The sequence below is a fragment of the Ornithorhynchus anatinus genome, chromosome 4 (assembly GCF_004115215.2).
Source record: "Ornithorhynchus anatinus isolate Pmale09 chromosome 4, mOrnAna1.pri.v4, whole genome shotgun sequence".
In the NCBI taxonomy this organism is placed as follows: domain Eukaryota; kingdom Metazoa; phylum Chordata; class Mammalia; order Monotremata; family Ornithorhynchidae; genus Ornithorhynchus; species Ornithorhynchus anatinus.
In genome coordinates, this window is record NC_041731.1 from 42,910,906 (window position 1) to 42,932,076 (window position 21,171).

The following is a 21,171-nucleotide window of genomic DNA, read 5'->3' on the forward strand; positions in this document are numbered from 1 at the left end:
CATGACCTCTGACTCCAAAGCCCGTGCTCTTCCCACTGAGCCACGCTGCTCCTCGAGAGAAGTTAAGTGGCTTGTCCAAAGTCCAAGAGCAGACAAGTGGTGGGGTTGAGATTAGAACCCAGGTCTTCTGACTTTGGGTCCTACCTTCTTTCCACTAGGCCAAATGAATCAGAGAAGTATTAGCCAGAACTGAGAGCCAGGCTAGTGGGGACACTGAATCTGCAGGGCCTCGGAATGGGAATGGCTGCGGTGAACTAAGTGAGATGTGAGCTTTGGAAAGCAAAAAAAGCCCATGTCTAAGCACCAACTTTTGAGAGCCTCTGGGCCTCTGGAAGTCTCTTGGTGGGCTTTTTTTGTCAGCTGTTGGGTGAGGCCAGGCACTGCAGTTTAGAGAGGGAGGACCCTACTGTCCTGACCCTTGGGCAGTAGTAAGGTGATGTGATTGTGGTCAGCTGGAAGAGACTCCAGGTGGGGAAGGGAAGACAGCATGAGGAAACCCCAGTGGTTTGAAGCCGAGCCCCAGGCCGAAGTCTGAGATAGGGTTTGGGAAAGTTGAATAAGTGAGTGGTTAGAAGTGGAGGGGTTGACTGAGGCATCACAAAAAGGCCCAGTTTCATCCCCGTGACACCATGAAACCCTGGGAGAAAGGGAGAACAATAATATTTTGCATTTATATGGCCCTTTAATTCTTCCAAAGAACTTTCACATTACCACATTTTGTCCTCACAATATCTCAGTGAGGTATGGAGAGGTATGTATTATTATTCCCCTGTTAGTGATGAGGCTCAGGCAGGTCAAGTAGCTTTGTCCCAAGTTACCTATAAGGCAGAGGTGGAAGATGCAGGCAATTCTTTAGCAACAAAATGACTCTGCCTCTCAGACTCAGGCTCTTTCCACAGGACTGAACTGCCTCTCAAACAAGAGCAGAAGTAGACGGGGGACAGGAAGAGACTGTGTTCTGAGTGTTTGAGGCCAGCTTCCAGTCCAACTAACTGAACTTGAGGGAGAAAAGCAGCAGAGGGAAAGTGAGGCAGGGCCGTTTAGTGAACTGTGCTGGGAGATGAGTGTTCACTCCTCTGCTGGCAGCAGCAGCAGCTACAGCAGGCAAAACAACATCATTCAAAATCACCTAGGGATGGACCCTTCCTGGAGTCCTGTAATGATAAATGGGAGAACTGGAATGGAGGAAGCTCTCTTCTGAAATGTTAGAATCAATCAATCAATGGCATTTATTGAGCACGTACTGTGTGCAGAGCACTGAACTAAGCGCCTGGAGAATACAGTAAAACAGTAGACACATTCCCTGCCCACAACGAGCTTACAGTCTGTACTTTAGAATCAGAAATCATAGTGGCTCAGCTTCTAGTTCTAGAATGGCTACAAGTCCTATCCTGAGATGACTTTGGAGCCTAGAAAGTTTCAAATTTGATTAGCCGGAAATATTTTTATGTTTGTCTTCCCCTTACAAGGCAAGGTCCTTGTGGGCAGGGAATGTGTTACTTCATTCTGCACGTCCCAAGCAGTTAGTACAATGCACTTCCCTAAGTCAAAACTCGATGAAAGAGATTACTACTATCTAACATCCCAGCACTGCCGGGCTAGACCAGACTGCTCCAGAACACAGGGAGAGACACTGACAATGATAAAAATACCCAAAGGATCCCAGCAGAAGTCTGACTGTTAGTCGGCAGGAAAAGGATTGGGGATCTCATTGACAGTTGCCACAAAGAGTCACATTTTAGCTAGAGTTCGCTCTGTTCTCCGACACAATTTCTCCCTCCCGTTCCCTCCCTCCTCTCCACCTCATCTCTGAATGAAAGACTGAGCATCTCTGATACACCGTATGCTCCTTCAGTTCTGCACAAAGTTACGACTCAATAAATGCTATTGAGTGACTGAATGATTGATCCCAATCCAGAAATGGTCAGAATCAGGAGGAAGTAGCTTCTGAACATTTTCTTCAAAGCTTAGCCAAAAACTCAACCAAAATTTACTCTTTGGGCTTCAGGAAAGGAGAGTTCCTAGGATAAAATGGGGCAGTTCGAGGGATCCAGTGAAGCTTTGCCAGCTTTTCCTTAGAAAAAAGCATACATCTCCCCTACCTAGGCTTTTAGCTCTCTCTCACCCCTTACCCGATCCTCCCCAAAACAAGCTTGGATTACCACTATTAGTAGTAGTAGCATTCATTAAGCACTTATTATGTGCCTAGCTCTATACTAAGCATTGCGGTAGATACAAGCTAATCAGGCTGGACACAGTCCATGTGGGGTTCACACTCAATCCCCATTTTACAGATGAGGGAACTGAGGCACAGAGAAGTTAAGTGACTTGCCCAAAGTCAAGTGGCGGATCAGTGATGGAGCTGGATTTTGAACCCAGGTTCTCTGACTCCCAGGTCCATGCTCTTTCCACTATGTCACACTGCCTCTCTTGGGTGCCTTTTTGATGGATGAGATGGGCTCTCTTTTAGCTTCTTTGCAGTTCTGACACCAGAAAGAACAGAGTCAAAATAGCAGAGAAATCTAGTCAGGGAAGGAGATAGGTGTGGGGCATTGTCCAGGAAATGAGATACCAGACTGGCAAGGGATAGTACTCCAGGGAATAGGACCCTGGTTCAGGGAGTGTCCTTGGGGAACAGTCTGCCAAGTTCACGTTTTGTGCTTACTGGGGCAGGGGGGGATGGGTGGTAAGATGGAGATTGCCGGGGGAGGGGGTCTGGCTCAGTGACTTGCAGGGAGGCAGAGTAGGAAAACCGTATTTGCTGCCTTTTCTGCCCTGCCTATTCCTATCCAGCCTGAGAAGGGGAAAAGACCCTTTTCCTGGCATAAGATGGATTCTAAGCATCCCTGGCCCTAACTGTAACTGTAACCCTAACCCTAATTAGGTTCTAGTCTCCCACTGGGAATAGCAGGCTCTGCAACAGAGGGGAATGGGAGGGTGTGTGGAGCCGGGGGGTGAGGGGGTGGGGAGGAGATGGACAGAAGTGTCTCAGCTCTCTTCTTTGTCCCTGAGCCCCAAGCTACAGCCTGCAGACCCACAGGGAGCCCTTCTTCCTCACTCTAGGCTTCAAGGCTCTATATCACCTTGCCCCTTCCTACCTCTCCTCCCTTCTCTCTTTCTACCGCCCACCCCGCACGCTCCGCTCCTCCGCCGCCCACCTCCTCACCGTCCCTCGGTCTCGCCTATCCCGCCGTCGACCCCTGGGCCACGTCCTCCCACGGTCCTGGAACGCCCTCCCTCCTCATCTCCGCCAAACTCATTCTCTTCCCCTCTTCAAAACCCTACTTAAAACTCACCTCCTCCAAGAGGCCTTCCCAGACTGAGCTCCTCTTCTCCCTCTACTCCCTCTGCCACCCCCCCTTCACCTCTCCGCAGCTAAACCCTCTTTTACCCCTTTCCCTCTGCTCCTCCCCTTCTCCCTTCCCATCCCCTCAGCACTGTACTCGTCCGCTCAACTGTATATATTTCCATTACCCTATTTATTTTGTTAATGAAATGTACATCGCCTCGATTCTATTTAGTTGCCATTGTTTTTACGAGATGTTCTTCCCCTCGACTCTATTTATTGCCATCGTTCTCGTCTGTCCGTCTCCCCCGATTAGACCGTAAGCCCGTCAAACGGCAGGGACTGTCTCTATCTGTTGCCGACTTGTTCATTCCAAGTGCTTAGTACAGTGGTCTGCACATAGTAAGCGCTCAATAAATACTATTGAATGAATGAATGAATTAATTCTTTCATAGAATCAATCGAACAGGAGTATTTATATATTGAGCATTTTCTGTGTGCAGAGCACTGTACTAAGTGATCGAGAAAGTTCTATTGACTAAGAAGACATGATCTTTGCTCGTAAAGACCTTACTATCTAGCAATGGAGAGAGACATTAAAATAAATTACTGTTAGGGAAAGAGGCAAAGTCTAAGGAAATGTACATTAGTGTTGTGGGGATGAGTAGCAAAGCATTTAGGGAATATGGACTCAAGTGCCTAGATGATGTAGGAAGGAGGGAAAAAGGGTGGGGAGATGAGTGATAAGTCAAGGAAGGCTTCCTGGAGGACATGTGGTTTTAATAGGGGAAAGTGGTCATTTGTCAAATATGAAGAGGGAGGGATTCCAGACAGGAGGGGAAGGCCACGAGCAAGCTGTCAATGGCAACAGAGATGAGAATGAAGCACAGTGGGTAGGTTGCTGTTAGAGGAGCAAAGTGTGAAGACTGGGTTGTAGTAGGAGAAGAGTGACGATAGCTGGGGAAGAGAGATGATTGAAGGCCTTAAAGACAACAGTCAGAAGTTTCTGCTTGATATGGAGATGGATGGGTCTGTCATCTCTCCCCCTACACTGGAGCAAGGGCCTCTGGGGTTTGTCCGTGGCATGCGATTGGGCAGCTTATCTCCCATGTGGCAGAATCTGGCAGGGTAAGAAAGAAAATGTTCTGGACTTGGAAGGGGCGGCTCCCAGGGGTCATTTTGTCCATCACCCTGCTTCTGGGGCTGCTTGCCCATTTTACAAGACCTTAGAGAAGGCAGTTGCATGTGTTTGGGTCTTTTTTTCTTTCTGCCACTGCAGTTTCTGTGGACGCCGGGGCCACACTCCCCCTTCTCATCATTCTCCTTGGTGATTCTCCTGGTCATGGCCCTTAGTCAATTAGGAGCCTCATTAGCAGGCTGCTCGGCTTAACTCACTGCAAAGTGAATGAGAGAACAAGAGTTCTCTCAGCTACAGACATGACCTGACACTTCTGGAAGAAAAATGGGAGTTAATTAGTAATTGATTGCCAGTTGCCTGCATTCCACATTAATTTATTTTGAGCCCTGTGATGGGCCCTGAACCTCAGCCCATAGGAGTGGAGTGGCATGACCAGGTATTCTGCTCCAGTGGGAGTGACCTCCTGGCCTTCTGAGGGGTGGGTTCTGAGAGATCATCTCAGCCATCCCCCTATATCCACCCAGCTCTTGCCCTGCTCAGGCAGAGGACTGTATTCTCCAATATTAATGAGCACTGGCTCCCACGGGAATATCTGGTCCTTTGGAGGGTGTTTCTTTGAAAGAAAAAACACTTCAGGGTGCTAGCCAGAGAAGGAGAAAATCCAAGGCCCAGTTACTCTCTGTCCAAACAATTCCCTGGAAACCAGACTCTGGCATGGCTGACTCTGAAGTAGTATCTTTCTGCAGCTTATGTCCTCCAAAGAGCCCAGAGTCTTTTGGAAAGATGAGTCAATGATGGACTGAGTCCAACCCCAGCTCACGGGCAGTTTACCCTCACTTGGTGTCCTAGGGACCAGGGAAGCCCTGAGGCCTCCTCTGCTGGAAAATGGATGCTAGCCCACCCCTAGATCCTCTCTCCTTCTTCCCTGACTCCTGTTGTCCACCATCTCTGGGCCCCCCTGCCTTGTGCCCTCCTCCAAAGGGTGCAAGAGCCTTCTCCTGTGGGCCCTTGTCCTCCAGGGATAGCCTTCCTGTACCTCCATGTTGAGGCCATTCTGAGCCTCTCTCCAAAACAGCCCTCTCCTCCTCTTTGCCCTCCTCTGACCCCGATTCCTCCAGGTGGAATGTTATTAGTCAATCAATCATTCAATAATAATAATAATGATGATGGTATTTGTTAAGCGCTTACTATGTGCCAAGCTCTGTTTTAAGCTGGGGTTGATACAGGGTAATCAGGTTATCCCATGTAGGGCTCACACTTTTAATCCCCATTACAGATGAGGTAACTGAGGCACAGAGAAGTGAAGTGACTTGCCCAAAGTCACACAGAAGACAAGTGGCGGAGCCGGGATTAGAATCCACATTCTCTGACTCCCAAATCCATGCTCTTTCCACTAAGCCATGGTAAGCAGAGCACAGTACTAAGCACTTAGGGGAGTACAATGCAACAGAGTTGGAAGACATGTTCCCTGCCCACAATAAACTTACAGTCTAGAAGGGGAAACAGACATTAATATAAAGATGAGATACGGTGTGGCCTAATGGATAGAGCATGGGGCCAGGAGTCAGAAGGACCTGGGTTCTAATCCTGGCTCTGCAGCTGTCTGCTATGTGACCTTGGGCAAGTCACTTCATTTTTCTTTGCCTCAGTTACCTCATCTGTAAAATGGGGATAAAGCCTGTGAGTCCTATGTGGGACAGGGACTGTGTCCAACCCGATAAACTTGTATCTACCCCGGTGCTTAGCAGTGCCTAGCACATAGGAAGTGCTTAACAAATGCTATTAAAAATAATAATAATAGTGAATGTTTTTCTGTTTTAAGGTCATGGTTGAAAGTTGTGTGATTTGCCAAAAGCCAGACTTGGGGTTGCTCTTGGGGGAGGGCCCCCCCCCACCTCCTGCCTGCCGGAAGAGTAGATGGGCCAGTGGGTCACCTAGGGGACCTCCTGCCCCAGAATCACACTCCCCGGGGAGAAGCAAGGGCCATGAGGCAGTGACTCAGCTCTGGCTCTGACGTCCTGGTGCTCGTGGGGCTGGGGAGGGGCGAGGGGCCTGCGGAGACTCCCCAACCCAAATTGCAGAGATCGCGTTCTGCAGTAAATTGGAGACTTGGATAATAAGTAGCTTTGCTGGAAAACCTCCTCCGTGTAATTAAAGAATCAGAAGAATTCTGTAGCTGAGCTTTAAAAGAGGTAAACAGAGAAGGGGGAAATAGAGGACTCCACCATGCATCCACGCGCACCGTGAAAGCAGCCAAGTGCTACTTTGGGCCTAGTCCTAGGCGACTGTTCTGAAATCCAGGCTGCCCAGGCCTGGATGGTCCCTCTGGCCATGCCCTCTGCCCCAGCGTCTGTGGGGCCTGCAGGAATCTGGGAGCCAGTGGGCCTGGCTGCTCGCTCAGGACATGGCCCCTGCTACAGTTGTTCCCGAGTGGTCAGTCTGCCGCTCCCTGGACTGAAAAAATCACTTGGTAACAAATTGTTCCATTGGGCGTTCTCCAGTTGGCCAGAGGGGCAGTGCTTCCCACATTTGGTTGGGATTTTTAGCTTTTTTCCCCTCTCTCTCCCTCTCCTTCTATAATTATGGCATTTATTAAACCTTTACTTTGTGTAAAGTCCTGGGGTAGATACAAGGTTATAATGCTAATAATACTAATAGGTATGGCTACAAGGTTATAGCAATAATGAGAATAATAACAGTTATAGTATTTGCTAAGTGTGAAGCACGTTACTAAGCACTGGTGCAGATACAATATAAGCCGATTGGACACATGCAGGCGGGGAATGTGTCTACCAACTAGGTTATATTGTACTCTCCCCAGTGCTTAGTACAGTGCTCTGCACATAGTAAGTGCTCTGTAAATATAATTGATTGGCTGAGTTCCTGTCTCATATAGGGCTCACGGTTTAAGTAGGAGGGAGAGTAAGTACTGAATCTTCTTTTTAGAAATGAGGAAACTGAGGCACCAAGAAATGAAATGTTTTGCACAGTGTCACACTGCAGACCAGTGGCAGAGCTGTGATTAGAACTGAGGTCCTCTACCTTCCAGGCCTGGGCTCTTTCCACTAAGCCACACTTTTTCTCAGATGAGACATAGTCCCTTTCCCACACAGTGTTCACAATCTATCTTATCCCCATTTTCAGATAAGGAAATTAGAGCCCAGAGAGACTTGCCCAAGGTCACGCAGTACTCCAGTAGAGGACAGCCTAATAGAGCTTCCTCAGGAGAGTTTAGGAGGGTCAGGAGGTTCTAGAACATGGGTCTCCTGACCCCCAGTCCCAGCCTCTTTTCCCAGGGTCATTTTGCTTCCACCTCTCCTCTCTCACCACAAAATTGTGCTCTGATATATTTCTTCTCTTCTCTCTGCCAGTAATTGATTTATGGTATTTGTTAAATGCTTACTTTGTGCCGGGCACTGTACTAAGCACTGAGGTAGATACAAGTCAAGTCCAGTTGGACATAGTCCATGTCCCACATGAGGCTCACAGTCTTAATCCCCATTTTACAGATGAGGTATCTGAGGCACAGAGAAGTTAAGTGACTTGCCCAAAGTCACTCAGCAAACAAATGGTAAAGCCAGAACTAGAACTCAGGTCCTTCTGATTCTCAGGCCCATGATCTATCCACTAGGCCATGCTGCTTCCAGATCGGGGATCGTGTTTATCCAATCTAAACTGTTGTACTCTCTCTTCAAAGCACTTCAGTGCTCTGCACACAATAAGTGCTCAATAAATATCTCTGTTTGACTCTTACTCTGCTTGGGCCTGGGAGCAGGTTGGAAACCGAGGTGGTTCCTGGATGTTGATGTCAATCAACGACTGCACTTATCTGGTTTGACCCGAGCTGCATTGAGCTAACACCGTGGTACCTACATTAATACTGGATGTTGGGCAATTTTGTCCCTAGCCTCAAGGGTGGGGCTCTGCTGGAGGACCACTGATCTGGTGCTTGCTGGTGATGGAGGCAGGGGGGCGAGGGGCACCTTTCAGCCCCTAACCACCTCCCACTACCCCTGCCCTGCCTGCCTCTGAGCCCCACTCCATCCCTACACTAACCCTCTAAGGAATCTTTCCACACTCTAGGCCACAGTCAAACCACAGGAACTTCCATTGAGTGTTAACAGCTTTCCTGAGCCAGTGCGGGGTGGGTAGACAATCAGGATTCATTAATTCATTCATTCAATCTCATTTATTAAGCATTTATAATGTGGAGAGCACTGTATTAAGCACTTGGGAAAATACAATGCAACAATAAAGAGTGACATTCCCTGCCCACAACGAGCTCACAGTCTAGAGAGGGGGAGAGAGACATCAGTGCAAATGAACAGACATCAATACAAAATTACAGATGTATACATAATAATAATGTTGGTATTTGTTAAGTGCTTACTATGTGCCAAGCACTGTTCTAAGCAATGGGGTAAATACAAGGTAATCAGGTTGTCCCAAGTAGGGCTCACAGTCTTCATCCCCATTTTACAGATGAGGTAACTGAGGCACAGAGAAATTAAGTGACTTGCCCAAGGTCACACAGCTGACAAGTGGCAGAGCCGGGATTAGAACCCATGCCCTCTGACTCCCAAGCCTGGGCTCATGCCACTGAGCCACGCTGGGTTCTAATCCCAGCTCAGTGGAGCAGGGAGATGGGGGAAGAGCAAAGGGAGCAAGTCAAGGTGGTACAGAAGGGAGTGGGAGATGAGGAAAGACCTCTTGGAGGAGATGTGCCTTCAGTATGGCTTTTAAGGAGAGGAAAGTAATTGGCAGATTTGAGGAGGGAGAGTGTTCTAGGCCAGAGGCAGGACATGGGCAGGGGTCAGTGGTGAGACAAGCAAGATTGAGGCACAGTGAGAAGGTTAGCACCCGAAGAGTGAAGTGTGCAGTTATAGAAGGAGAGAAGCGAAATGAGGTAAGAGGGGGCATGGTGATAGAGTGCTGATGTGAATAGACCTTGGAAGTGGCTTCCTCAATGAGGCCAATCTCCTGGCAGTTAGAACATGTTCTTCTTCAGAGCCGGCCCCTGCCATCAGGGCCAATGCCTCTCTGAGGGTCTCTAGAGGTTGAGTTCCCTTGGGAGGTGATTGCCCACTGAGCTCTTGAGGGAAATGGAGCCAGGGCTAATGGTGGATAATGGCAAAGAGCTGAATGGAAAAGTAAAAGGATCAGATTTTCTGAAGGTCTGACGGGGGATGCAGGGGAGGGCTTCTCAGTCAGGACAAATAGTGAAAGGAGGGAGAAAAAGGTAGGCAAGAGAGGCAGAGAAATGCATCAGAAGACAGAGGGAGAGAGAGAAGGATACAGAAAGGGAAACCCAGCGAAGACAAAGATATTTATAGAAGGAATGTGCTCCAGGTTGAGCTCCACTTCCCCCCACATCCAAACCCTCTCTTTCTGTCCTAGGCCTTTGCTCCTTCTTTCCTCCCCAGCGACTGCCCCAGGACTTGGTGGGATAGTTTGGTCCTGCTTAGGTGTGGTGCCTATCTGCTTCTCCACAGCCCAGCTCACCGAAATCACAGCTGAGCCCCACCTCCCCTGGAAAGATCACCATGATTTCTCCCACCCAGTACCCAATTTGCCAACACAATCTGACCCAGCTCCACCTCCCGCTAATCACTTCTGTAATTACCAGTATCCTCTGTTCACAGGGAAGTGGACTTGTTGTATTGGAGCATCCATCTGACCTCCGCCATGATGGTCAGAAAGCGTAGTGGCTGGGGCTATGAGAGAGCCTCACTGAATTCCTGGCTCCCTGAGGAAACATTACTGAGTTGGAGTCCAGTGGAGCTGGGGGTGGGGTGGGGGAGAGATTTGGGGTGAGAGATTCATTAAGAAAGTGATTTTTAGTTTTTAATTTCCTTATCGGAGAGTCTGCTCTGGTAATGCCAGGGTGAGGGGAGCCATAGAAGGCCCAGGGTACTGTAGATACCCTCTCTTTTGCAGGCAGGAAAGAATTCATTCACTCAATCATATTTATTGAGCGCTTACTGTGTGCAAAGCATTGTACTAAGTGCTTGGGAAAGTACAATATAACAACAAAGAGACACTTTTCTGCCCACAATGAGCTCACAGTCTAGAGGAGGAGGATGAAGCCTTGAGCCCTAGAAGATACTCTCTTTGCTGCAGGCCTTGGGGACCAGAGACCAGTTCTGGGCCACACCTGTGGAACGCCTCTGTCCAGAGTTCTGGCCTGGGAGAACTTAACCCAACACATGCAGGTACACACATGCACATGAGTCACTACAAACATAGACACACATGCACATGCCTATGCACGTGTGCCCACAGATGTGGCTGCACAAACATATATCCATGTGTAAGCATTCATCAGTGCACATGTGCATGCACATACATGTACAGACACATATGCATGCAGACCTCTGATCAGAAGTAGAGTTGAAAGTAAACTATTTCTTTTCCCAGAGCAGTAGGCAGGCACTGGTTGGGAACAGGAGGAATGGGAGAAGGAGGATGGCAGCAAGTGGGCAGGCAGAGTCTGTGTGTGGGTCTTGTGGGATAGAGGGATAGGAGCTCCTCCAGATCGCTCGACAGCCTGGTAAGGACACTGGAAGCCCACTGGTCCCTGGGCCGGACTGTGTGCCACCCCCCAAAACAGCTGGAACTGTGGGAATCCGAGCCAGCTTTCTGAGACCCCAGAGCTGCTCCAGATCCTCCGGTGCCCCACGGGGGACCAGACGGTGCTGCTGAGAGTCTCGGGCCAGGGTGGGCATCACAGCAGGGCCAAGCCAGCTCCTTCACAAACACAATTATGGGAGCCTCCAAATCAGTGGGGGTGTTCAATTCCCACACCCTAATAAAGCCCCTAGTCCAAAACCCCAAACCCTTGGCCAGCCCTTCTTCTGAGCCATGGCAGAGGGAGGGTCTGTGCTGAAGAGGAAAAATGTATCTGTTTTAAAATATTAATACCAGAATGGCCTCACCAGCACTTGCTGCTTTCCTGGTACAATGCCCTACAAGACTGGAGCTGACTTTAATAATAATAATGGTGGTATTTGGTGAATGCTTGCTATGTGCCAAGCGCTGTACTAAGCACTGGGGTAGATACAAGACAATCATTCCGGACACAGTCCCTGTTCCGTTCTGGGGTTCACAGTCTAAGTAGGAGGGAAAACAGATATCGAATCCCCATTTTACAGGTGAGAACTGAGACGCAGAGAAATTAAGTGACTCATCCAAGGTCATGCAGCTGAAAAGTGGCAGAGCCAAGATTGGGGCTGAGGTCTTCTGACTCCCAAACCCGGGCTCTTTCCACTAGGCCATGCTGCTTTCTGCTTTCACTTCTGGCCAGAGGAGTCCGGGCTCAGCAAGCAGGGCTTCACCCAGCGTTCATCCTCTGAGGCCTTCCTGCAGGAGGAGGTGGGGAGGCTAAGTCTGTCTCTGGGCATTCGAGCTAGTGAAGCCCGGGAAGGCATCTGTTTGCGCATAATGGGCAGTGGAGAGAGGGAAGAGGCAGGCTGTCTAGCTGCTGCAGGGACCCAGGCGGGGATGGCAGGGGTGCCGGGTCAAAGGAATCCCACTGGCTCGCTTCATCCCGTCGATTCCCCACTCCTCCCCTCCCTCCTAGCCTTGGGGTGGCCGTGCAGTGGGTGGTCTCGGGTGGGGCTCACAGGGCAGCTGGGCCTTGGATCAGGGCGCTCCCTGACCTCCCCAAAGCTTAGTCCGTGCCCATGCCACTGCTGTTTACCTCGACTTTCTTCCCCTCCAGACCCCGCCCCCACCTCCGGGCCCGGGTCCTACCGAGAGCATTAATCACTTCCTTTTTCTCTTTCCCTTTTTTTTTTTTTTCAATTCTGCAAGCGCAGGAATGCCAGCCGCCACAGCCACGCAGCGATGCCTGCGGGTCGTTCTTATTTTAAACTCTCTTAGTCAGCTCGCGTCCCAGTCCCAACGTTTCCACCGAGGCCGAGGGAGGCGAAAGTGGCTGCTGCTACTTTAAATGTAACGCATCGAGGAGAATGCTGGAAAGGGGCCTGCCTGCAGGGATACTCAGTCATCGAGCGGGAAAAGCAGCCAGACGGCGGACAGAAGGAGAAAGCCGGGCTCTCATGGACGCAGCGCTAATTCATAAATCAGGTGAGGCTGCCTCGGCCCACTGCCGTCTTTCTGCCGCTGCTGCATGGAGTCCTGCCTGTCGGATGTTTTGATCCGTGAAGTATGGACTCCGACGATCTTCTGGGTCAAGACAACCCCAATGGTGAGCAGCGGGGCTGGTCTGGATTTTGGGCAAGGGGCCGGGAGCAAGAAAGTGCTGGGCAGGGACAGCATCCTGATCCTGTGGAGCAGGGGAGGGGAAGGGGGAGGACCTGGATCTTCTGTATTTCTTCGATTTTTATTTTTTTTTGGTCGCACGAATCGGTTGTGGGCACCCCACAAATGCCCTTTGTCGTACACCTCGGAGCACGGGCTGGGGAGTCAGAGGTCATGGGTTCAAATCCCGGCTCCGCCGCTTGTCAGCTGGGTGACTTTGGGCAAGTCACTTAACTTCTCTGTGCCTCAGTTACCTCATCCCTAAAATGGAAATTAAAACTATGAGCCCCACGTGGGACAACCTGATCACCTTGCATCCTCCCCAGCGCTTAGAACAGTGCTTTGCACATAGTAAGCGCTCAGCAAATGCCATCATCATCATCACTGTCATCATCATTATTATTATTATCCCTGTTTGACCGAGGCGGGGGGGGGGGGGGTGGAGGGGGCCCTGCGACCCTGCCCGTTCGGGACAGGTCCTGGATCAGAGCTGTCGCGACTCGGCCGGAGAATTCGTGCGCCAGTCCTGGGGCGGGGTCGGGGGGGGCGGGGGAGATCAGAGAGGGAGGGTGTTTGCCCATCCTCGGCCAAGAAGCGAAGGAAATAACTTTGGGACCTCCGAACTGTCGAAACGTACTGCCTGGAGAAGCGGTGGAAGGAGCAGAGGGTCGTTGTTGCCGAATTATACTTTCCGAGCGCTTAGTACAGTGTTCTGCACACAGTAAGCGCTCGATAAATACGATTGGGTGATGAAATGAGTTAGTAATAACCGGGAGATAAATGGAGATGGAGACGGCACCAATAAGCCCCCCGGAATTCAAGTCCCCGGCGAGGAACTGGGAGCGTCCTCTAGATTTATTGGGCCGAAATGCTGCGAGCCGCTGTCTCCTGGCCGGCAAACCGACAAAACGGCACCAAACTACGAGGAGAATTTGTTTATCGCTCAAACCCCTTTCTGCAGAGACTGTCCTGACCCCCGACGCTGGCCGGGCTTGCAAAGACCTCAGCCTGGGGGACAATCGAAATGCGAGTTTGGGCTGTGGCAAGGAGGGGCTGTCCTTCACTCCGAAGCGAGCCCTCCACCCACTTATTCGGTAAAAAAAAAAGGACCGTCTCCCTCCGGGCTGCGATATCTAGAGGAGAGATGCACATTCACCTAGGCCTGAGAGGGAAACTTGGATCCTGGATGGGTCGGGTCGAAGATTTAAATCCTGGAAGAAGGAACAATAATAATAATAATGATAATAATAATAATGGCATTTGTTAAGCGCTTACTATGGGCCGGGCACTGTACTAAGCGCTGGGGTAGGTATAAGCAAATGGGTTTGAACACAGTCCCTGTCCCATGTGGGGCTCACAGTCTCAATCCCCATTTTACAAATGAGGATACTGAGGCCCAGAGAAGTAAAGTGACTTTCCCAAGGTCACCCAGCAGACAAGTGGTGAAGCCGGGATTAGAACCCATAACCTTCTGACTCGTGCTCTGCTGGAATGTGGTCAAAGAAGTGAGGCAATTGTGAAAGTATTTCCTGGGGCTCTGAGCCCAGCGCCGCCGGCCAGAGGAGTCTCCAGACAGCGGCCACCCTCTACGCTGCGGCCTCGGGGTCCCGGGCGAGGGGAGATGCCCACCTCACCAGGGAGGGGAGCCTGGGACGCCGCCTGTGCGGATCACTGAGCCCAGGGGTTCGCGACCGAGGGCCTGCGCGCTGGTCGCCTGACATCCTATCCCCTTTCCCGAGCTTCTATTTGTAGAGGCGCTGCACTTTAAATAAACTTTCTCCTCCCCCGCCCTTGCCACCTCCCCCTGCGCCCAGTGGGACACAAGTTCAAACCCAACCTGTCTTCTTGGTGCCAGGAGCTGGACTCTAAACAATGGGGCCCAATCCAGGTCTGCAGGGCTGGACGCTCCAAAACTGTCCCTGGCTGCCACTTGGACTAAGGAGTTTAGGTCAGTGCAAAGAAAGGCACCGATTTTAGAGGAAATATGACATTTCCTTTCCCACCTAGACAACATGAAGTTTTTAGAGAACCCAAGCTAAATATAGAAATACTTTAGGGTGAAAAGCATTATCATATCCCTCTCCCCAGAGACATGCAAAGTGGTTTTTGTTCAGGTTTTCAATTGCAGTGCAAGACTTTGAACAAGGAGAATTGAACATTGTTCCTCAGGAGAAGACTTTGGAAAGGTTACTCCCTCAGGAAGATGGCACTGAGTGAGAATCCCAGATTAACAGTCAACACGTGCAGACACCCACGTAGGAGTATGCACACAGACAACACATAACCTCTCTCTCTCTCTCTCTTTCTCTCTCTCTCCACACAGAGGGCTTTCTGCCTGTCTTATTACTGGGATGTTAAATTCAGGAATTCATGGACTGAATTGTCAAGTTAGGAAGTCCTGGGGGATGGGGTCTCATTAGAAGACTTGATGAACCTTTGGGATTGTTGGGTACTGCCCAGCAGCTGTGAGAGGGAGCTTGGGATACTGGAAATCCAAATATCTAACAGGAATCATAAAACTGGATCTGGCCTATGGTTGCAGGGCGAGATGGGAGTAGAGGTGGTGTAGTCATAATAGCAGTAGTATTTATTAAGCATCTACTGTGTGCACAGCACTGTTCTTAGTACTGGGGAAAAAAAAGTATGGATGAGAATTAGGCATAGTCCCTGGCCCCCAAGGGACTCATGGTCCCAGAGCAAGTGGGAAGAGGCATTTGGGGACAGACTTTTTTTTAATGGCATTTGTTCAGCTCTTACTATGTGCCAGGCACTGTACTAAGCACTGGGCCACATGCACATTAATTAGGTTGGACACAGTCCTTGTCCCACAGGGCCTCACAGTCTTAATTCCCATTTTACAAATGAGGTAACCGAAACATGGAGAAGTGAAGTGACTTGCCTGAGCTCACACAACAAATAAGTGGCGGAACTAGGATTAGAACCCAGATCCCCAGACTCTCAGACCTGTGTTCTTACCAATAGGCAACACAGCTTCTAAGGGAAAATGAAGCAACCAAAACACAAAGACAACATAAAAGGCAAAGACTATGTTCGATATCGTGAAAGCAATGTGATCACATTGCTAGAGCAGCAGAGTTTCAGTCATCTCACAACTCAAAATCTAATAGTCCTAGATGCAGCCTCCAGCCACAGCCTCAGCCTTTCCAACTTCCATAAAGTTGACAAGGCCTAACTCTGTTACTGTTTCCTGACTTTTCCGAGACTGAGCAGGAGCTGATGGAAAATACTTGTGGCATGGGGGCTGAGCAGGGTTACAAAGAGTATGAATAAAATGACTGATTCCCTAACATTTTTATTGACAGATCCAAAGCAGCAGAGAGCAGGTGTGGGCAGGTGGGAGGTAGCTGTTCCTATGGGAACAGCGGGCTGGACTCTCAGCAAATTCTGTAAAACTCACTCAGCAGTTGGCAACCCAAACCTGATCCCACCCACCCCATCACATCTTTATTATTTTATTTAAATAATACTTAAGTGCTTACTAAGTGCCAGTCATTGTTCTAAGCACCGGGGTAGATACAAGTTAGGTTGGAGACAGTCTGAGTCCCATATTGTCTTAATCCCCATTTTCCAGATGAGGGAACTAAAGCACAGAGAAATGACATGACTTGCCTAAGGTCACACGGCAAGAAAGAGGCAGATCTAGGATTAGAACCCAGATCCCCTGGCTCCCAGGCCCTTGCTTTTCCCACTAGGCTATCCTGCTTCAACGTGTACTCCTTGAGCTTGGCTGTTGTATCAGGCCACTCAGATAGCTCCTGATTAAGCTCCAAGGGACAGGGTTAGGGCCAACATAAAGGGTAGGAGGGGGTGCTAGGTCAGGCCAGGCAGGGTTTGGAGACACTCTCTGTTGTGGATGCTGAAAAAGGTGGGCATCTTGAACAGAAGCAACTAGAAAACAGCCCTAATGAGTTGGAGTGGAGGGGGGACCCAGCCAGGAAGATCAGACCACAGAGGATGGGGGCCATAAATGGATTCCTTGGGGGCAGGTCCGTCAGTGGGTCTGTAGACAGGGGTTGTCTCGCCTCTGGGAAGACGGCGGCCAAGAAAGGGGCAGGGCAGGCCCAGCGGCACCAAGTCACGGGCCAGTGGCAGGCCCAGTGAGACCCAGCAGCAGGTTTAATGACACCCAGTAGGCCAGAAGCGGAGTGGGGTGGTGGCAGGAAGAGCCAGGTCCTCTTCAAACGAGGAGGTGGGGATGGATGTGGCAGCAGCAACAGATGTGGCCATGACCCACAGGGGTCCATCCTGTTGCTACCCCAGTGCAGCGGCTTCCCGTATTTACAGATATTTTCCTAGGTTTTGTGGACATGACTAAGTTTAGCTCTGCTTTACCGACTGACAGTGAATGAAGATAGAAGTTTCCCCCTGCCATGATCCAATCAGACCGCTAGACTGTAAGCTGCTGGAGAACAAGGATCGTGTCTACCTACTCTATTGTAGAGAAGCAGCGTGGCTCAGTGGAAAGAGCCCGGGCTTGGGAGTCAGAGGTCATGGGTTCTAATCCAGGATCTGCCACTTGTCAGCTGTGTGACTTTGGGAAAGTCACAACTTCTCTGTGCAACAGTTACCTCATTTGTAAAATGGGGATTAAGTCTGTGAGCTCCACGTTGGACAACCTGATCACCTGTGTTCCCCCCAGCGCTTAGAACAGTGCTTTGCACATAGTATTTAACAAATGCCATCATTATTATTATTACTGTTTTCTCCTTAGCACTTGCTCTGCAAATAGTAAGCGTTTGTTAAATACCATTGATTAATTTATGGATGATTGGTAACCCTGGGGCTGGGCAGCTTCTCTCCAAGGCTGTAGATCTCTAGTCCTGTGGTAAAGACCCTGGTACAGGGATCCCTTCTGGATAGGAGAGACCATCCTGCCAGCTGGGGAGAATTTTGGTGCCCGAGGCAAGGGCAGTGCATCTCCCAGGCTTCTGATGGCCCTGGGTCACCAGCAGATGAGACATTCCGCTCGCCAGCTCAGGGTCCCTTGGGTATTTAGCGCAACCATCCCTGGAGTCCCAGGCCTCTGCTCCCCTCATCCATCCCCTCAGTCATGCCACCCCCAGAACATAAAATAAAGAGAGGAAACTTGTGGGACAGGCAGTTGGGGCCTATTTTAGAAGGAGCAGCAGCATAGTGGGAGAAAGTGATTTTTGTGGTTCCTGGGTTTGGGGAGAGGGGAGAGTCAATCTGACTTCTCCTGGGTAGGATTCTGAAAGGCCTGTACGTTAGGTCATCAGCACTCATGGAAGCCTCAATCCCTTTCTCCAGGCAGAGCATGGCCGGATGGGTGGATAATCTAGTTGGTTGTATATGTATGGTGGGAGGGGAGGGGGGAGAGAGTCCCTGTGGCTTAATGCCTATTCTTTCTCCACCCCATCCCTCTCCCAGCCTGGCCCCTTCCCCAGCAGTGGCAGGCTTTGTTTGTTATGAAGGGAACTTTTCCTGGAACCCAGACAGCGCCTGCTGAAAAAAAAAATGTGCTGAATCCTAAACCAGAAACCTCAATTGCTCGTGCAGAGGGTTTTGGCCAGGAATATCCCTCACCCCATTCCCCCACCCCCACTCCTCCCTGTCAGTCTTTTGTGACTTCTCCCTTTGCAGCGATCAGAGAGGCTGACAGCTTTGCAGCTCCAAACAAAGGCCACTAAAGTTTCCGCTGTAACGTTATTAACTCATTGTGCCTAGAGAGCCCACAAGCTTGACATTCAAACCCACTTCTAGGATGAGGGAGTAGTGTTGGGAGAGGGGGAATGAGAGAGGTTGAGGGGGTCCCGCTGCTTTCTGGGGTTTGGAAAGTAGTGGCAGTGATGTGAGGAGGAAGGAAGGGATGGGGGCAGTCTCTAGCTTCCAGTTCTCCGACCCCACATGGTAATTAAATACAAGCAAGTAAATGTTCAGTAACCCCCAATCCTCACACTAATGTTCCAAGCTTTTGCCCTTCTCTGAAGGGTCGAGTCTGGAACTTTCCATGGCTATCCCTCTGTACTGAAGCTCACTGTAGTCAAGGAATATATCTAACAATTCTGTTATATTGTACTCTCCCAAGTCCTTAGTCCAGTGCTCTGCACACAGTAAGTGCTCAATAAATATAATTGATTGACTGACTGATTGATTGTTGGCAGCATCGGGCCACCCAGGACTGTGACTTTCTCCTGGTTCCCTTCGCTGGCTCTCCCCTCTCCCAGGCAGAGAAGAAGAGTTCTCATGAGCAATGGCCAATGCAAGGAAGGGCTTGGGTCTCCACTCACCATCCCATCCTGCTGCTCACCCCTCCGTGGGGGTCTGAGCCTGAGTAGGGGCAGTCCTATGCCCATCTCTAACCCAGGCTCTGCCCACCTCCCTCTTGGCTCTGGCTTCATGTCATAGGTTTCCCAGCCATCCTTGGGGATAGAGCCTATGGTCCTGGCTGGAGGAGTGGACACTCTAGGGTCAAAGTATGTCCACACGTAGAACTTTTAAACTCTCATTCTGGCACTCTTGGAAGTAGTTTGGACTATCGCTGACAGGGCTTTCCTCAAGTGTTCTGTATTTCCATTGGCTAGAGTGTCAGGGCAGGTCAAACCCACTTGGTTTGGCATCCAGGCCAGGGCAGACCAGACCAGATCAGGGAGGTAATTTGAATAGGGAGAGGGTAATGAGGGTGGATTCCTTCATAGACTGTGAGCCCTATGTGGGATAAGGACAGGGTTCCCTTTAGACCATAAGCTCACTGTGGTCAAGGAAATTGTCTATCAACTCTGTTATATTTACTCCCTAGTGCTTAATACCATACTCTGCATACAGTAAATACTTATTAAATACAATTGGTTGATCTGCTTACACTGGATCTGCCCCAGTGCTTAATTGCGTGCTTGGCACTTAGTAAACACTTGACAAATTCAACAATTAATGAATTTGATTCTGTACTCTGAATTTCACTCAGGGTATCAGATTGAGGTATCAAACCCAGACTAACCACCCTCCCCACCGGTCACTTTCCCCCAACCCTACCACAGACATACATATCCCATCCCTGCACCCCACCCCAGGGATTCCAACCTTTCAGAAATGGCCAGGGAAGGAGGTGAAGAGTGGGAAACAGATTCCCAAACAGAACTTTTTCACCAGCCTCAGCCAAGGTAAGGAGGGTCAATGATGGAGGTAGCCCCAAGGTTGTACTTACAACCCTTTCAGATGTGGGGATGCCAGCTCATGCAGGCCAGACAGTTTCATGGAGGAGGCAGGGGAGTGGGGAGGGGAGAAGAGACCTGGGCCCATAGCACAGGATGAAGGAATCCAAGTCCCCCAGGAGCACTCTATAACACCATCGACCTGCTTTCCATTTTGCCTACTAAAACAGAGGGAAGTAGGGAGAAGAAGAGGTGACGAAATGAGTTGGGAGGGACAGAGTAAGTGGGAAGTGGGTTTGTTCCCTGGGAGGTGGCAAAAGAGACAAAAGGTCCCCCACAGACTCTCCAGGGAGAAGACCCCGGGACCGTCATGCTCAGCCAGGAGGGTTGGGGGATGCTGGCAGGGGCCAGCCAGGGGCCTAGCTGGGAAAGGAGTCTGTACAATGCGTCCCTTGTCTGGTCCCTCCGTGTCCAACTCATCTCCTGGATACTGACTGCATCTTGGACTGAGCGAGAGACAGTTTCCCGGGAACAGGGCCGGACATTGGGTGGGAGGAGAGGAGGAAGCAGAAATAAAGGATCAAAAGTGGAAAATAAAACACATTCATTGGAGATTGTGTGATTAAATACTGCGGTAAAGTGGCACTTGACATAGATCGTTAAGGAGGGGTTTTTTTCTTCCGCCCTTTCTCACTTCTTTTGCTTTGGCTGTGTGCGATGCTCCACTTGGGTTGCGCTGACCGGGGCAGTGAAGATTGCTATGGGAAAGATTTATTTGGGGTGTTCCTGGGCAGAAGAATTCCTGAACAAGGTGTGGGGCTTATTGATGGGCACTGGCATTATGAGGGGGCTCTGGAGCTGGAGGGGCATTTTCTGCCTAGCAATAAGCCGGTGTGCATGGTAACGGCTTCTGATTCATATTTCCAAAGCCTGGGCTGGCAGCAGGCAGCAGAGACCCGAGTCAGAACTATGCCTTTTCTAGGGAGAGCGAGCCCACTTAGGGTGAGGGAGTCAGGGAGGGGACTTGGATCAAACTGAGGAAAAAAACTTAAAGGGAAAGGTTCACTGATTTCACTTGTATAGTACAGGAGTGGGGAGAGAAGAATTATACAGAGATACTGGGTCATCTCCACTGGGTTCTTCCTCTGGGCCAAAGCCAGTCGAAAACTGACTGATCAGTCCACTTCACTCTGCCAGCCAATGAATCAAGGTGGGCCACAACTGCTGCTTCCTCTTCCTTCCTCCCCCTTCTCCTATGCTCATTTTCCTTCAGCTCCTCCCTCTCCTCTTCCCCCCACTCCCCACCACATCTCCTAATGTTTCTCTTCTTCTTCAGGTCTTATTACTTTTCTTTC

General features: G+C 50.1%; 1 protein-coding gene across 1 annotated transcript in view; it reads left to right on the forward strand.

Moving 5' to 3' along the window:
* The first annotated feature begins 12,289 nt into the window (after positions 1-12,289).
* Positions 12,290-21,171, forward strand: part of LOC100081752 (DAB2 interacting protein) — a 349,972-nt gene continuing 341,090 nt past the window's right edge. Inside the window, exon 1 of the mRNA XM_029062225.2 lies at positions 12,290-12,633. Coding sequence (XP_028918058.1) covers positions 12,594-12,633 — 40 coding nt within the window. The 5' untranslated portion in view covers positions 12,290-12,593. The remainder of the gene's footprint in view (positions 12,634-21,171) is intronic.